The sequence below is a fragment of the Xiphophorus hellerii genome, chromosome 23 (genome assembly GCF_003331165.1).
Source record: "Xiphophorus hellerii strain 12219 chromosome 23, Xiphophorus_hellerii-4.1, whole genome shotgun sequence".
NCBI classification, from domain to species: domain Eukaryota; kingdom Metazoa; phylum Chordata; class Actinopteri; order Cyprinodontiformes; family Poeciliidae; genus Xiphophorus; species Xiphophorus hellerii.
Genome location: NC_045694.1, coordinates 17,924,213 through 17,942,880, shown reverse-complemented (window position 1 = coordinate 17,942,880; position 18,668 = coordinate 17,924,213). Strand labels below are relative to the sequence as shown.

The 18,668-nt window shown below is 35.1% G+C and overlaps 1 protein-coding gene and 1 long non-coding RNA gene across 2 annotated transcripts in view; both read right to left on the bottom strand.

The window, feature by feature from the left end:
* The window catches only part of LOC116714327 (uncharacterized), a 36,872-nt gene extending 29,887 nt beyond the window's left edge, over positions 1 to 6,985 (bottom strand). The window contains exons 1-4 of the mRNA XM_032554824.1: positions 6,794 to 6,985; positions 5,555 to 5,873; positions 4,780 to 4,890; positions 1,728 to 4,660 (exon numbers count right to left, since the gene is read on the bottom strand). Of these exons, the coding sequence (XP_032410715.1) occupies positions 1,728 to 1,776 (49 nt within the window). The 5' untranslated portion in view covers positions 1,777 to 4,660; positions 4,780 to 4,890; positions 5,555 to 5,873; positions 6,794 to 6,985. The remainder of the gene's footprint in view (positions 1 to 1,727; positions 4,661 to 4,779; positions 4,891 to 5,554; positions 5,874 to 6,793) is intronic.
* Positions 6,986 to 16,026: 9,041 nt separating this feature from the next.
* On the bottom strand, positions 16,027 to 17,526 carry LOC116714331 (uncharacterized). Its single transcript, XR_004338040.1, has 2 exons — positions 17,359 to 17,526; positions 16,027 to 17,013 (listed from the first exon to the last, which is right to left on the bottom strand). It is a non-coding gene; the product is annotated as an uncharacterized LOC116714331 (long non-coding RNA).
* Between the last annotated feature and the right edge of the window lie 1,142 nt (positions 17,527 to 18,668).

Below are 18,668 nucleotides of genomic sequence, written 5' to 3'. Positions count from 1 at the left end.
GTGTGACAGCACAGCATTTTTACATCTGCAGGTCCACGTGCTGAAAGTCCTAAAAATAGTTTTTTGCGATCAGATGTGTACATTAACACCGCTACATTTAATACATCAAAAGACGAGAGTAAAAAAAATGAGCAAACACAAAAAAATAAATAAATAAATAAATAAAGCAAAAAGAAATTAGCAAGCTTGGCTGTACAACAATCAAACCTGGTTTATTAGGCCTCCAGCATCAAAGCACTGCTCCCTCCTCCCTCAGGGTTACAAGATGACCACTACAAGGACACACCCGAAAGGTAACAAACATAATTCAAACATTACAGAAAGCCTTATTGTTTCTTAACAGAGGACAAATGACTAATCTTTTTTAGCTACTGACAAAAAGAGCAGGAGATCCAATTAAATCTCACAGTAACAGACAGGTGGCAACATTGGCAACAACTGTTGATGTTGTCTGCTACACACAGGTAGCCAAACAGATCACCAAGCACAAGTAGTTTCTTCAAAACAGTTGGTACAATAACACTACTCCTAAAAGCTTTTCTTTTCAAATTGTTTCTGAAGTAAATGTAACTGAGTGAGAAAATACAAGTACAGTAGTTACTACTTACCTCAAACTACACATACAACATCGCATTGCAAACACTTTGCTGCCCTCTAGCGTCAGAGTGACGCTACACCTGAATGACTCTTAAGCCATTCAGACATTAAGGGGTTAAAACACAAGCCTGTTCCCGGAAATTAAGAGCTTTAAATAAGCTTGACCATTTCGGAGAAAAAGATATAAAATAAATATATACCATGCTGATGCTGATTAAGACATTTATCTAAGTAATAGTAGGAGGTGTATGCAACTATTTAACCTGGTAGGTAGAATTTAGAACAAATTCGGACTAGAGAAAATCCACACAAAATTTAAATTTGTATAGAAATTCTTAGTTTTAAACCTTGTTTAAGTTGTTAATTCCACACCAAAAAGAAAGGGTTAAAAGCAATATATACAAACAACATATGCTAAGGATGACTGGCACTGATGCAAATCGAATGCATACAAAGGAAATAGACTTTTTTGACTACCTAAGTAGTCAAAAATGAACTAATAGGAGGAAATTTAAACATAAACAAACATTAAAGCAGTGGTTCTCAAAGATTTTCTTCTGGGCCCCCCTATGGATTACAATAAAATCCCCCCCAAAAAAGAAAAAAAAAAGCATCAACTGGGCACACACATCGTTCAACTAGACATAAACCTATACACACATTTTGTTTTCAAACTCCACTGAAATTTATTTCACACTTCAGGTTGCATCACAACAAACAACAAACCATGTTTACAGTGAAACACTTTTGTGTAACTGTTTTATTGTTAGTTCTATACTGTAGAAGAGTACTCTTTGAGGTCAGTGTTATTTCAAACATATTTCTTCTTTTATTTGTAACGATATTCAACTTTGCTATCATCAATACATTTAAAAAAGCCTCTGTGCAAAATTCGGTTAAAACATGAACAGCTCCTTGAGAGTTTTTTTTTTCTTTTCATTCATCGCACCCCCCCTTGCAATGGCACTGCACCCCACACTTTGGGGCATTAAAGGTGTCACAACTGAATCCTTTAAGGATTTTACTGTCAGCTGTGTTTTTGTTTCTAAAAGTACAGGTTATATTAGAAAATGAGACAAAAAACACAACAATCAATTAGATGTTATGTGCAAAAATTGTAAACCACTCACCACTACAGACTCCTATCAGGATTAACTGCAGCTTAATCACAGCTTTCATGTCTCTATTCACCCAAGTCTTTGTTGATCAGTGACTGTTAGAAAACATAAATGTATGCAACAGCTGATGTACAGTATGTCCCATTAATGATTAGCTTCAGAAGAAAAACTGTGCAAATACCTTTCAGTTACGGGTGACATAAGGAAGGAAGCTGAGCAAACCTAAAAAAACAATAAAAAGAAGAAGAAAAAGTAAGAAGATTACATGTTTCCTGTAAGCCATTCTCCTACTAACTCTCTACAGAGTTAAAATGTATCAGATGAAGTCCCGCTTTGATGCATGTGTATTGCTGAAACACACAACCGATGACAAACAATGCCTCACGTTACACTGGACACATCACTGCTATATTTTGTGTGTCAATTTTCAAGATAAAAGAGCTACAAACCATCTTGCTTTGTGGATGGTTGTCAGTAGCTTGGTTAAGCATGAGAAAGCCGGAGAGCAAATTCACAATATAATTCTTCAATTAACCCCCGCCCTCCAGAAATTTCATAGAAATTTCCAAAAAAAATAAAAAGTTTCATCAACAAAGACACATCAGTCTCACACAGCAGAAAAGACTGAAAGCCATTGGATGAGTGAAATTCTGTCTAGTTAACTACAAAGAATCAGAAGAAGTCATAGAAAAAGAGAATTTAGAAGAATCTTAGTTTTTTAGAAAGACAGTAACCAACACAAAGCTGTCTGTCCAATAAGCACTTCACTCTCAACACACTAAAACATCAAATGTCTTTTTTGGCAAATGAAAAAGAAAGCACAACCACAACTGGTGGTCAACCTATTAGTAGTACTACCTTGGTTTCAAAAAGAGATGCCAGAGTTAAATAGGTTTCAATAGACCCTACTGTTTCTAGACATGGGTTTGACAAAAACTTTGTGACAATACTGAATACGCTGACTGTTTTACTATGTTTAAATATTTTAGAAGTATGATTTGTTTATTTGAAAAGGCTGTCAGTTTTAGTGCAGCAGCAGATAGGGAGCAATGAATGAAGCAATGAGTAATGAACTTTTGGGCAAAACAATGGACTGGACAGCCTCATTGCTTCATGAGGTTTACTTTGGCCATCACTACTTAACTCTGCATTTGTGTATTATGTGAACAAAAGGTTTTATAAGCAGTAGGAAAAGCCAAGCTGAAGCCTATTGAGCTTGTATGATATTTAATGTAGGTATCAGGTAGATTTCATAAACCTATAGGAACTGCAAGAAATTTTTTTAGAAAAAAGATAAGAGCTTTACCTGACAACCTATTTATCGATGCTGGTTTCCTTAATTTTGAGAGTTCGACGATCGGCTGATATTTACATGTGAAACCGATCTTATCAACCGGTTTTATCTACCTCGCCAAAGGTCTAAAAATCAACCATTGTCCTCTTTTGTTCTTCTGTGAAAAAGGTTTGACTGATAGATAAACCCACCAAGTCGTGACTGCACATCTACTTTTAACAATAGTCGCCAATGTTGCCAGTTCAGCAACTTTCTTGCTATTTTGAGCAACATTTCAGACAAAAAAAAATTGGTATTGGCCAAAATCGGAATCGGCAGGTCATGCTTTTTAAAAGATCGGTAATCGGTGTTCGGCCTAGAAAACTGCAATTGGTGCACTCCTAAAGAGAACCTGAATAGGGCAGTACGATGATATTGCAATACAGCAACCAGCTTGACGAACAGATTGGAAAATCCCTTTACAGTGATGCTACTACTTAATATCCATCCATCCATTATTTCAGCCTCTGACACAGGAAAAAAAGCTCAAAGTACTTCGGCTTCTCTGCTCTGATAGCAGCTAGTTGAGATGAATCAGTGATTCAATCAGGATGTCTACTGGGTTACCAGTTTGGAGAGTATAACTGGAATTTTCTCTAAGTGGGAGACAATACAGCAGTACCAGAACCTACTGGAAGGATTATACATGTATTTAACCTTTCTAACCTGGGAACACATGGTCATACATAGCATTGGCTAGCATGTAGCCTCAGAATAGGGAAGTCTTTATTCTTTGGTTCTAAATAACTCTTACACAATTACAGGGAGAACATTGGAAATAGAGTAGAAGAATGTTATAAATATAGCATTTATTTTCCCACAGTGGGGAAATTCAGGTTCAATACCAGCATCATATGTAGGTTCACAGAAAAAATCAAAAAGTGTTAAAAATATTTTAAATGCCATGACAGCAATAACACGCTGTTCAAGATTTTAAAAATAAATAAATACTTGTGAAGTAATCGGAAATGGAAACATGATGAACTTATGATGCAAGGGATGATGCAACTGAGTATGAACTTTTCTTTTTAGTTCAAAAAGTGAATGTATATTGAACAATAAAAAGACAACAGTTTACAATATAATATCTCAGTAATACAGTATATATTGATTTACAATATATACTCTATAGTATCTTCATTTTGACTGACTAAAAATATTTTTTGATCATTTTGTGCAGAAGAACTTAACTAAAACCAAACATACACAATCTCCTCAATTAGCAAAACTGCTTTGAATTAGTCTTTTTTCTAGTATTTTAGGTGACATCAATGCAGAGCATCAACAAATTAAACTTCACCATGATCAAATGCATTTGTGGCAACATCAGACATCCTGCATTATGAGCTTTTTAAGGGTTTGTAAGTTTTTCTAATGTAAAATCACAATAAAAGGGGATTCCAGCTTCTTCATCCGTCTGTTCTCAGAACATTGTACATTATTTGAACTGATATTCAGTTCATGATGTCTGTTTTAAAGAGCTGAAATCAGCCTGCAGACTTGATCTGGCCGTACTCCACATCCTCTTCCACTTTTTGCTTAACTGACCTCCTCACTGGCTTCTGCACTGTTGTAACAACAGCGTAGGTTAAATCGGTGGGCTCTTCCGTTTCTGAAAATGAACAATAAGTGGTCACTTACAGTTGGTAAAACTTAAAAAACATACCTATAGTACAATGACAGTTTTCCACAAATAAAGCTAGTATAATTTTTTTGACATTTGATTTGTACCTTTGCGTTTTTGTTTTTTCCTCCGTGCATAGACGACAATTAAACCGATGAAGAAAAGAAAAACGCCGCAAATACTTGAAGTGATAAGTCCAATTTTCAATGAGGAACTTCCTGTTTCAAAAGTATAGGCAAAAGGAAGCAAGTTAGCATAGAAAGAGAGAACACATCTGTGAAACTGTTCAAACATCCTGAACTTTGTTGCTCTGAGCCAAAATTCAGTTCTGAAATCTGATCAATTAGGAATAAACACCAGCTTCCTAAATTTAAGCTGTGAGTGCTACGAGTAAAAGATGTGTCACTTATTAAAGTGTGAATAAACAGTATAGGCGATAATTTGTTGGACTTGATGTTAAAGACAATTATGCATCACATTAGGAAGAAGGTATGAAATCAAAAATCTTTTCACTTGGTGTTCACAGGACAAGAACCAAACATGAGCAGGCAGCTTTTAGTTTAGTCTTTCCAGTTCTTAGTTATTAATTTGGTTGAAATACACAGTTTACTGCTTAATTCTTTATACAATAAGTTATTCTTTTTAATGTAATTTTCTTTCAGTACATTTACAACTTTCTATAGATCTTTTTGTAACACTTTGTGTATAAATGCTGGCATGCAAATAAACCTGTCTGACAGAAACTGTAAAAAAATTAAAACTTAATATAAGTTCTAGTAGAGATCATGAAAAGTATAATTTGACAGAGCTTTGATCAGCTAGATGTTATCCATATCATGTAAATTAAACCAATCTAATTGTATTTTCTTGTAAGGTATTTACCTTGAACAGACAAATGAAAAGTCTGATTTTCTGTCCGCTTCCCATCTGGAATCAAAGATTGTAAGGTTATATTCACCACCGTCACTGTGTTTCAGTTCATTAATCCTGAATGTTCCATTATTGGGTATAAAATCAGATCTGTCTTTTATTATATTTGTAACTGTTTCATTTAGTCTCCATCTTAGTAATGTTACTTTTTCCTTTTTCAACTCCAATCTAATTCCCAAAGCGTCGCCAATCAGCTGTAGAAACACAGTTTCTCCCAAAGTCACATTACATTGAACTCCATCATTTCTGGCATCGCAGTTAGCGGACAAACCTGAAATATAAAAAATAAAAAACATTTTTTACAATTAAAATTGTCATCTTCCAAACAGAAAAACTGAAATGAAAACAAAAGAATGAGTTTTCTGAGACAGTCAATACTCACCAGTACTATTATGCATTATGTCTTAGTGACAACCAGTCAAAGGCGTTGTCATTTGATTATTTAACTACTTTAATAGTGAGAACACATGTTGCTTATTTGAACGTTTGCATCAGCTTATTTATACATGCTAAAGAAATTATAAGACATTTTCTATATTTTCTTTTTCCATTTTGCATTTTCCAGTAGATTCTTCAGTCATACTTTCATATTTGTATCAGATAACCATAATTTTCATTATCTACATTTTCATAGCAGTCAACATTTATAGACAGATATCAGATAGAGATTAAGAGAACTGTGATTTAGCCTTTATTTTCAGGTCATACAAGCAGGGAAACATTTTAAGCATGCAGGGCAGTGTGCCCAGAGGACCGGGATTGGAAAACACATGTCAAGACAATAACATTATACTTTTGTCTTTCAACATTTCTATAATTAGTGTTATTTCTTTTGTGGATTTTTTTTAAAGTCATGTTTGTAGTTGAGAAAACTCCACTAAAACATAAATATTAACTAATAGTATGTCAACATGTTTCAGACATATTGCCCCACATTATTTAAAGAAATGAGGAAGAAGAAGATGTGGAAGATAAAAAAGCAGAAGATAGAACATGGAAGCTTTTTTGTGGTTTTGCTGCTCGAAAACTAAACATGAAAGGCTAAGCTGCTTAACAACATGAAGAACAATGATAAATGTATTTTAAATGTAGTTTTTATTTAAAGCCGTTTTCTTTAAAGTATTGCCAACGCTGTATCTAAAGCCCTGATAAAACCCTGATAAAGTAACATGAACAATATTTTTAACTCACCTTGAGAGACTCCAAGTAACATCAGCAACAGTCCAACAGCGGCTGCCATCTTTCTTTATTATTCAGGTTTGTAGATTAGCAGCTCTCAGTAAACTTTGACAGAATCGATGTTTATTTGCTTAGGAGGACCGAACTCATGTCACTGATGAACAACTGCATAGAGAGGGAATGGAGAGATCTAAAAAGGAAGTGAACATACTTAGACAAAGACGGAAGCTCATGACATCATCACGCAAAAATTATGACATTAATATTACAAAAACTGAGCTGTCAGAAAAACCCCCCACAAAGAGTGAATACTTGTATACTCAAATAAAATAATCTTTAAAAAAAATCAAGATGACTAGACATGTGATGGTTTTCTAGAAGCAACAGCTGGCACTTATTTAAACCTTTTTTTCTGTTTTTCTTTTTTTCCCCTTTGGCTAATACTTAATCAAAAGTTAATTAAACTTCAATAAAATGCTTTCCTCAAATTATTCATGAGTATATTCTGTATGAATTTCTACCAACATGGATATAGATCCACTTGGATTTCTACCAAAGTGGATTTTGTCACTTTGGTAGAAATCCAACACCAAAATATATTAAAAAAAAAACTACATACAGAGGGAATGGAGAGATCTAAAAATGAAGTGAACATGTAGGCTATTTAGACAAAGACGGAAGCTCACAAAATCCACACAGAAAAACTCAATATGACATCAATGACCTCAATATTAGAACAAACCAAAAAACACTAAGATGAACTTCATAATAATGCTCTCCTCAAATTATTTATGAGTATATGCTTTCTGGATTTTGTCACTTTGATAGAAAAGAACACCAAAAATATTTTATGCCAGGCTAACTAATTAGTCTCAACAAGAGGAAAATATAAAAGAGGAATAAGGTTTAGAAAAAATGTCTAACTGATGTGAAAAATTCTTGAAATATTAAGTTTAACACATGAAGTTTAAAAGTTCACTGCATATCAAAAGGACTTGGCAAAACTAGAGCAGACGTGGGACAAAGAGGCAAAGAGTTGAGCTAATCTAACTGGTGATTGATTTTGTTACAACTTGCTGAAGATATTCATAGGATTGTATCATTTTAGAGCAGACAGTTCTACCACAGAAAAACAGGAACTAAGCCTGTGTTCAACGTTTAGCTTGATTATTTTTAGACACCAGTGTTGAGCCATGTCTTTTCAAGTTGGGCTCCTCTAATAAACCAATTCCCACAGCAATTGTAACTGCTGACCTTTTTTTTGCTGTGACGAAGGTAATAACCTTAACTGAATAAAGTTAACTACTTAGTTTTATAGTTGATACTGACATCACACAAAAAAAAACAGCCAGGCTGTTGATGTTCCTGATAGCTCACAACACAATAACACCCAAGCATACGACACAGATTACGTTTCTTTGATTTGAACATATTCCACACAGACTACTTTGACTGTATAACAATCAAAGTGAACCACAACATGTTTCCTGCCAAACCCCCAGAATGAGAACCTGGTTCAGCGAGATAGTCTACAAATCCTCGCAAAATAACTGCAGCAAAATAAGTAATGTTACTCAACTTTAAAAAAATGTTAAAATAGTTGATTACCTATAACAAATAGTTGCAGAGTTTCCCATCCTGTTTTTTTTTCCATTTTCAAACATTTCAAGTTTACATTCACCACTGTCAGTCCTTCTCAGGTCATTGATCCTGATCCTGACTGATCCATTACTGGGAAAAAAGGGAATTCTGTCATCCTTCTAAAGAACTACATTATTCCTCCAATTGAGTGTCACAGACTTATTAATTTCCCAGACGAATCTGGGTATTTCTGACACATTGTCCATCAGCTGAACGTCTACTGCTCCTCCCAAAACACTGAGCTCCATTTTGTCTGCCATCACAGAAAGTTTTCACAGCTTAAAGGAAGAACAAGAATGACAAATAACTGGTAAATTTACTTTATTTCTTTACAAAATGAAGGCATTATATTAGCCACTGGACTACATATATTAAAAAGAAAATGAATCATTGTAATATTTTGTTCAGTTGTTTTAGATTCAGGAATCTGTTTTTGTTTTTCAGGAATTACATTATTTTAACAAAAATCTCAAAGTGACTCTTCTGCTCATTACCAATATATACAAAGGACAAAGCTACTCATTTTTTTTACATTTCTGATTAGGTTAAGACAAGTAAATAAAATTTTATTTATATAGCATCTTTCAGCAACCAGGCAATTCAAATGCTTTACATCAGGGGTGTCAAACTCAATTTCACCAAGGGCCACTTCAGCATATTGGCCACCCTCAATGGGCCACATTGACGGTATAAATCAGGAATGCCCAAGTGCAGTTCTCCAGACTGCAACTTTTAGATGCGTCCCTGCTAAAACATACCCCAGACAAAAAGTTGACTTCCCTCATTAGCAGCAACTCAGTTCTGTAGAGGCATATGAATGAGTCAATGATCCAGGTGTGTTAGAGAAAGAACGCATCTAAAGTTGCAGAGTGATAGGTCTGGAAAACTAGACTTGGTCAACCCTAGCATAAATGTATGAAAATACAATGTTAAAAATAAATTAAACAACACCTCATATTGTTAAATAACTGATTTTATGTATTCAAGTTTTAAATATTACATTTGAGTTTGCATGGATGTAAAATTACTGCTCAGTTTAAAAATGACAATATTTTTAAACTGAGCAGTTTAAAAATATGCTCAGTATTTTTAATCTGCTCAGCTAAACTTCGCTCTTTAGCTTGTTAGCTTGTCGATGTTTCAGTTTTATTCGCTGGGAAAATTATTCTTTGTCTGCTTTAAAGATAAGCAGACAAAGAATAAAAACAAGTTTTGATATTAACTCTCAACTTCATTCACAAAACTTTTTCGTTATTTCTTACACAACGAACATGTATTTCACATGAGAACAAAACAATGAGGTGATGTTGCCTGTCCTTGAACACAAAGCTGATCCTCTTCACCCTGTCACCAACTCACACACATCCTCATTGTAATAAACACTAAACAAAACACAATCAAAATCAATAAACTATATGCATATTCCAGTATACTGAGTTTTGGTTTTACATTCATTCTATTTAAATTTAGTTTGTTTGTGCTTACCAATGTTTTCTGGCCGGATGTCTGGCACCGTTTTCCCCTGGTCAGTTCGTCCATGTCTGGTTTTAGTTCTATTCTGTGGCAATCCGCACAATCCGTAGGTTTTTGTCAGTAATGCGCGATCTGTGCTTGGTCTTGTTTAAATTCATTATTGAAAACATCTGTTCGCACAGATAGGTGCTTCCAAACGTGGACAAAACACGAGCTGCATGGAGTATCAGGGGGCAGGAGACGGTAAAAGTCCTCGATTGAAACATCACGGAACTTCGCTCTTTAGCTTGTTAGCTTGTCGATGTTTCAGTTTTATTCGCTGGGAAAATTAATAATCAGCTCGAGGTGACTCTGCTGCACTCTAGTGGGGAGAAGCCGTAATGTTGGCTGGTAACAATCGGAAGGCATTATGGGAGATGTAGTTTGTAGTCAATTCGTGCTCAAAATATATTTTAAGTCAATCAATGGGGCTGTAAAACTGGGGGTGGGGGAGGGGGAGGGCCACATAAAATGACGTAGCGGGCCACATGTGGCCCGCGGGCCTTGAGTTTGACACATGTGCTTTACATCATAAAAACACAAAGTTACAAAGTCATAAAACACACATTTTGCACATCAGGTTATTGATTAATGTTTCATGATTAGGTTTCAAAAGCAACTCTAAACAGCTGAGTTTTAAGTGTAGCATATTTGTAAAGATAATATACTACATTTTCAATAAATGTAAATTGATTGTGACCAATGAGATCAATGGGCTAGGTTTCACAGAAGGTAGATGAGACTCATGAAGGAGCAGACAGACTAGAAGTTTGCAGTTGCGAGTGCCTTGTATTTATAGTGTGAAAAAGTATATACATATTAACAGTGGAAACATCCAAATAGCCATATAAAAATGCACAAGAGAAAGAAAAACAAAAAATAATAATTTATCAATCCCACAGTTCCATCATAAATGAACCCACACTCTTCAGTTCATCTACCCCAAGCTGGGGTTGATCAGAGGTCCCAAGTGCTTGGTGCAGTGCAGGTCATCAGCTGACCAAAGTCAGATCAGAGTGGGGACAAAATTGTTCGTTAGCTGCAAGGAGCCTCCTACCAGCCTGGCAGGAGAAGCAGAAGTCTTCCAGCACCAAAAGTGCAATCTTTCCTTGGGCTCTAGCTCGCCATCAAACCTGGCCTGAATAATAAAACAGGGCCATTTTCTCAGTATATATCGAAACATTCTAGTGTGCACACAAATTCATTAAATCTCACTCTTTGCACTATAAATAATTCTAAAACAGTCAATTTCAGTCAATATGCATTTTCAATAATTATAAAATTCAATATAAATTACATCCATGAAAAATCCAATAAATATGCACAATATAAATTAGTTAACATGAAATGTAAAAAACCTAATCTAAACAAGTGCTCAATAAATATTTAAGGCACCTTATTGTCCATCAAATGGGTTAACAGTCGGTCATTTAGCAGCTACACCAACAAACAGTGACAACGAGCTAATGCTAAATCACACAAGGAAACACTCACCAATTCCGCAGTTTTATCTCACACAAACAGATTTTTTTTCACCTCCTTTTTAGCTCTCAGTAGTTGGCTCCTACAGTTCAGCACATTATGTAAGCATCGTACAGATTTAAGGTGAATGATGATGAATGACACAACGCTCAACTAACCTGCAGCTCTGCTCCTCCCAACGCGTCCTAATGTTTCATACCTCCCCGCTCCTGCTAACATACCTAGCAGATAGGCTGCGATGGTACATGTGACACTGATACCCAACAGCGATTGGCTGTGTAGAAATCTCGCGAGAATCACTGATATTATATTAAAGATATCGCGAGATTTGAGATAAAGGGGGGTCAGGGAGTGGAGAAACCGGATAATGAGGGAACGGAAGTTAAAACTTACACCCGGATTACATAAGTCTAGATTTAAAGGAACTCAGTGTTTCAGCTGTTTTGCAGTTGTTTGGAAGTTTCTTCCAGATTTGTGATGCATAGAAGTTGAATGCTGCTTCTCTATGTTTGGTTCTTTTAAATAATATTTTTCAAGGATCATCAAATCATGTGATCATGGCAAAATGCTTTTGTCAAGCTTTTGTTTGTTTTAAATTAAAGACATTAATTGAATACATTAACTACTAGACCTATCATCTGAACACTAGATACTATTAATATTTTTCTCACTCATCACAGCCAGTTAAAGTTCATCCCTTCGGAGGAGTTACTGACTTGATTTGTGACTGAGCAGACCAGATGTCCTGAGATGTTTTGTCTCAGAATGATGATGTTGATCTCAGTGTTTCTAGAGAAGAGCTCAGAGTCTGTCAGTGTGTGTCCATCCAGAGCCCAGCGGTCACCTTGAGACACACAGGACACCTTCATCTGTCCCTGAGACAAACACTCAGGGACAGATGAACAGAGGACACAGGAGCTGTGAGAGAAGCACATGGAAAAATTAAGTACAGAACATAGCTATTTATTAATTCTGGTGGAAAACTGGAAAGTCTGTTGTAAGGTATTTAAATTTAATATAAGTAAAATGTGTATCTATACTACTTCATGTTAGGAAACAAAACAATGCAAAAGAGTTAAAACTGGAAAAAATTGAAAGATAAATAGTTGATTACCTATAACAAATAGTTGCAGAGTTTTCCATGCTGTGATTTTTCCATTTCCTTCAAACATTTCAAGTTTATATTCACCGCTGTCATTCCTACTCAGGTTATAGATCCTGACTGATCCATTACTGGGGAAAAAAGGGAATTATGTCGTTCATTGAACTAACAACAAGAGTTATTCATTTCCCAATTGAATCTAGATATTTCTGACACGTTGTCCATCAGCTCGTCCCAAAACTTCAAAACACTGAGCTCCATTTTTCTGCCGTCACAGAAAGGAAAAACAAGAACAAGAATTAGAAGAAGTAATGTATTTATTTTGTTAATCTTAGTCAAAAAAATTAAGGGATTCTTTAAGCCATTCACACATTTATAATACAAAGCACTGTGCATTTCTCACACCTCACTGACTTTTATCAGGATTGGGTTTTCTCTGTGTTGATTTGAGTTTTTCTGTGTGTTTATTTTGGATTTCTGTGCCTTTTGAGTCTCCGTGTTGTCCTGTCTACTCCTTGATTGTTCCCAGGTGTGTCTCATTCCGTGATTACCCTCTGTGTATTTAACCCCATCTATGTTCCTTGTTCCTCGTTGTACCAGTCTGTCAGTTGTCTTCCAGTCGAGTTTCAGTTACTACCAGTGTGAGTCGTTGCCTTTGTTCATCTGTGATGTCTGTATTGTTGTATATTTCATCATTAAATCACCATTGCCTTCACTGTAACCTGGGTCTACCGTGTTTATGCTCACCACCTCTTCCACAAATCATGACAGAAGGACCCAACCACAAACAAGGTCAGGTTGCGGCTTCAATGGACCAAACGGACCGAGAGGGACGGATCCGGCAGCAGTTGGAGTTGGCACAGACGGATCTCAACACGGATGTAGAGATCCTGCCTTCTCTGCTGCTGCTGGAGGAAATGAGATTGGAGTTGGACTACGATCGTATGAAGAACCAGTTTCACACCTCTTCAATAACCACCCCGACACCTTCCACCGCTTCCAAGTTTTCCCCGTCACTTCTGTCAAACAACTTTTTTGACATTGATTTCAAGGAGGATTTTTGTTACCTTTTTGATCAATCCAAAAGAGACTCATTTATGTTGGAAATAGTTTTTGAACTTTATGACACATTCAGAAGAAGAAGCAATTCGTCACACCCGCTGCCACCTCCGCTCCAGCCTCCCTGTCTCTTGCAGTTAAGGTCCCTGTGTCTGCTACTGCTGTGGAATCAGCAGCATGTTCCACCCCTGCTAGTGGGTGCTCTAACTGTGGCCCTCCTGAGTCTTCTCCCTGTGGCCCCTTGTTGACCCCTAGTGACTCCTCGTTACCTCCTAAAAGTGCTCCCTCCACTCACCACAGACCCCTAGTGCCCTCTCGTGTTTTACATTTTCTTTTGACTGTTTTATGCAAAATTTTTAATAACTAAAACAAATAGTAAAAATCATCTACGCATGTTTGTAAAGTAACCGTTACATTTCTATACTTTTATCAACACATTTACATTTTGCTAATGAACCTGAGCTGAAACACTTCCACATACTTCAGTCATATAGAACAAGTTTCTAACATTTCTGTTTTTATATTAAATGTATATTTTTCTATGAAATTATACTAATTTAATTAAAATACCATAGAATAAAATTTTATGGAGAAATCATGTAATCTAAGTATTTAACCACACGTTATTCATTTGTAACAGAATAAATTTGGTATCAGAAGAAAAGTTAAAAAACTCACCATGAGCGACTTGGAGTGACATCAGTAAGAATCCAATGACGGCTTTCATCTTTGCTCACAGATTCACTAAACCGCTGCAAGATTTTTGAGGTATTGATATGATTATTGATTATTTTGAGATATTTGATCCAGAATTTACATTTTATTCTGAACAACCTGCTGTGTGTCCTGTTAGTGATCAGCAACAGAGGAGAACTGGCAAAAACCTTGATCATATGAAATAACTGCAGTGTTCATGTTTTTAACTCACTGAGACGAGGAAAGGAAGTGATATGAGTCTTACTTCCCCTTTTAACCAACAACAAGTCTTTGCTTGTGTGTTGGAGTGAGAAGAAGAAAAAGAAAATGTTCAAACAGGTTTTAAGAAACATTTTGTAAACAGGTTTCTATATAATATAGAAGTGATGAATATTAAAATAATTTTTAAAGGGTGTGTCCATTACCTGAAAAAGCAATTTTGTTATTGTAACTGAATAAAAAGGCACAAACAATATTCTAACACAAATGATGACAGTAGTTTCAAATCAGAATTTGATAAATATCTTCTTAAAAAAAAGTATATTTATATACAATCAGAATGAGAAATCTTTATATAAACAAAGTTTATTTAAAATATTTTTGCTTAAACAGTTGCTAAAGTTTTTCAGTTTCTTTGATGAAAATGCTGAAATTCTACTGTATGAAATTGTATTTATTTTCAAAAAATTATTAAAATAAATATTTCTAAGTTTATACTCCAATATTTAGTCTCTGTGTTGTTGAAACAATTGTTGATAAACTTCCTTACTCCTCCAAAACTGATTAGACAACTGAAAATGCAGAATCTGTATTCTCTCATTAAATACTTTTTCTTATTTGTGCTTATATCGTAGAGTCAATATAGTCAATAATTTTGCACTCACAGCCATTCACACATAATACACTGATGGTGAATTTGGGGTTTAGTGCTTTGCTCGTGGCGATTTGATATGTGGAGGAAGATGAAGTTTAACCCTCAACTTTCAGGTTGCAGGAATCAATATTTGTCTTAATTTTACAGAAATCAAGCAATGAAATTCTGAAAATTATGTGTTTACTAACAATGTCAATACAGTTTCATCATCAGTGACATCAATAAATGGAATCAGGCCCAAACATTAAACAGTGTTGATTTTTTTTTCTGATGTACAAAGCAAGAAAGAAAAAACTGAACACTTGCAACTGGTTGTCACAAAGACTTGAGAATGAGAGAATAATAACTGGGGATAGTCCTGAATGAGTGATTTCTCCAATTTGAGGTAGATTTCTTCCTCTTTTAGAGTTAGGGGAGGTTTACAATCAAGAGATTTGGGACTTGAGATCCTTTTGGTTCCTTAGTTAATTGTGGGAGTTTAAGTATTGATATGTAGAGAAAGTTTACATTTTCTCAATTAGTGTCACTTTACCGGAGGAGAACTTTAAAAAAAAAAAAACCTGAAGTTTCACTGTATTAAATATAATGACCATGTGATGAAACTGTGACTTGACTGGACGTCTAAAGGTTGCCGAGTTAAAAATACCAGATATTACAGCAGAAAAGAGAGAAGCTGAGTGAACAGGATGCCATCACCACCATTTGGAGGAACAAAAGATACTTGTGTTTTATGAAAGTCCCACAATATGTCTGAAAAGATAACAAAGTTTAATGAAACACTTGCCATTTTTTCAGCTGCTTTTGATATTTAAAAGGAGTCAAAGCTGCTTTAGTTCTCTAAGAATAGTGTCAAAGGTTGCTTAACTCTAAAAAACTAGGTTCCTGTAACATGTAGTTTATTTATTGTACACACATTTAAAACAGTCCAAGTTGCATCAAGAAAAACAAAAACAACTTCCATGTTTGCTTCACGTTCAGCTTCTGTTCATTCACTCAGCTGCTTTCAGATGTTAATAACGTATCTTTGTCAAATATCTAGAGCTGTACAAAGCCTATTACACAGAGCCCAGTGTTTGCACTTTATAAATTGCTTCAAAAAACCTGCAAGATCCTTTCAAATGCAGAAAATTATGTTTCAACTGCTGTCCTGTGTGTTGGTGTGGTTAACCATTTTCTCTGAGGCTGCAAGGTTCCTTTATTACATTTTAGCTGGAGCCTTTTCTGTGAAGTTTATATTTTCCTCTGCTGGTTTTGTATGACTACGACTGTTTACTTCAGTGGTTCCAACACATGTAAGACGTCCTTAGAAGTAAGTTAGTATAAGTTTAGTGTGAGATACATACAAAAAACAGGAAATCGTGGAGGGGGCAAACACTTATTCACACCATTGTATGTCATAAGAAGCTCATGGTACAACTCAGTAATAGATGAATGCTAATCCATTGAAAGCACAATAAATTGGAAAATACATAAAAAACATGAGACAGAATGTTGACAATATATAACACAAGAAAGAAATTAAACTAAAACCTTCACTTTAACATAATTGAAATAAGACACTTTGGAATGTTGCACGATAAAATGCTCATGAAACATGGCAGCCAATCCCAGAACTACTTACATGTTTATGTTTGTGAGCTTATGTTGAATTTTTACAAATTAAAGTCATAATGTCATCCATCTAAGATGCAGAGTTCAGTTGAACCATCAGAATAGAGTCCTCTGGATTCTCCACTGTGGGTGGGATGGCAGAGAGTTTGGCTTTTTCATATTTCTTTTGCTTCCAAGTGAAGTAGAGACAAAGGCCAATTAAAGGAAGAACCACAGCAATAGTACGCAATCCCAAAGTGAGCCAGGAGGAAGGACCTGTTTAAAGACAAAAAAAACTTCATTAGTTTAATTAAACTGATGAGTTTTCATCATAGATTGTTAGATTGTATTTTTTTGTTGGATGAACTCCAGCCGTTCTCACACCAGAGGATGAGGTAATATGTGTGATTTATAGTCATTTTTACTTGCTACTATGCCAAAGCTGATCATTGTTGTTAGGGCTGCTATTTGCTATTTGACTGTGTCTTCTTAAACAAACTACAAACTTCTAATTATTTATCTTTTTTCACTCACCACAGCCAGCTAAGCACTTACTAATGTACCAAGGTTGATGATTGGTGCTAGGGCTTCTAGCAGAAGTATTTGACTGTGCCTTCTTACCCACAATAGTATATTTAGTTGTTGGAGGGACTGTTGTTGGTTCAACACACAGAGTGTTATTTTCTTTATACACCCATTTAGCTATTTGTGTCCCATTGGAAGTGCAGTTAATGAAAATGAAGCCTAGAAGCAAACAAAATTACAAATCATGTATGGATCATAATAAAAATCTCACAAAGTGACTCTTCTGTTCATTACCAATATATACAAAGGACTTCCAACCCATTTTTTACATTTCTGATTAGGTTAAGACAAGTAAATCAAATCAAATCAAACTTTAATTGTATAGCACATTTCAGCAACCAGGCATTTCAAAGTGCTTTACATCATAAAAACACAAAGTTACAAAGTCATAAAACACACAGTGAACAACATTTTGCACATCAGGTTATTGATTAATGTTTCATGATTAAGTTTCAAAAGCAACTCTAAACAGCTGTGTTTTAAATCTAGGTTTAAAGTAACTCAGTGTTTCAGCTGTTTTGCAGTTTTTTGGAAGTTTCTTCCAGATTTGTGGTGCATAGAAGCTGAATGCTGCTTCTCCATGTTTGGTTCTGGTAAATAATATTTTTCAAGGATCATCAAATCATGTGATCATGGCAAAATGCTTTTGTCAAGCTTTTGTTTGTTGCAGGGATCCATACAGTAGATTTTCATGATGAAAATAGAAACAATATTTCAATTTTAAAAAATAAAACACTACTACTACTACTAATAATAATAATAATAATAATAATAATAATAAATGAATTCTATTTAATTAACTAATTTCTTCTTAATGTAATTTTTCTTTCAGTACATTTAAAACTTTCTAGACTGCTTTGTACCACTGTGTATAAATGCTGGCATGCAAGTAAACCTGTCTGACAGAAATAAAAAAAAATAAAACCTAATATAAGGTCTATCATGAAAAGTATAATTTTACAGAGCTTTAATCAGCTAGATATATTATCCATATCATGTAAATTAAACCAATCTAATTTTATTTTCTTGTAAGGTATTTACCTTGAACAGACAAATGAAAAGTCTGATTTTCTGTCCGCTTCCCATCTGGATCAAAGATTCTAAAGTTATATTCACCACCGTCACTGTGTTTCAGTTCATTAATCCTGAATGTTCCATTATTGGGTATAAAATCAGATCTGTCTTTTATTTCATTTGTAATTGTTTCATTTAGCCTCCATCTAAGTAATGTTACTTTTCCCTTTGCCAAGTCCAATCTAATTCCCAAAGCGTTGCCAATCAGCTGTAGAAACACAGTTTCTCCCAAAGTCACACTACATTGAACTCCATCATTTCTGGCATCGCAG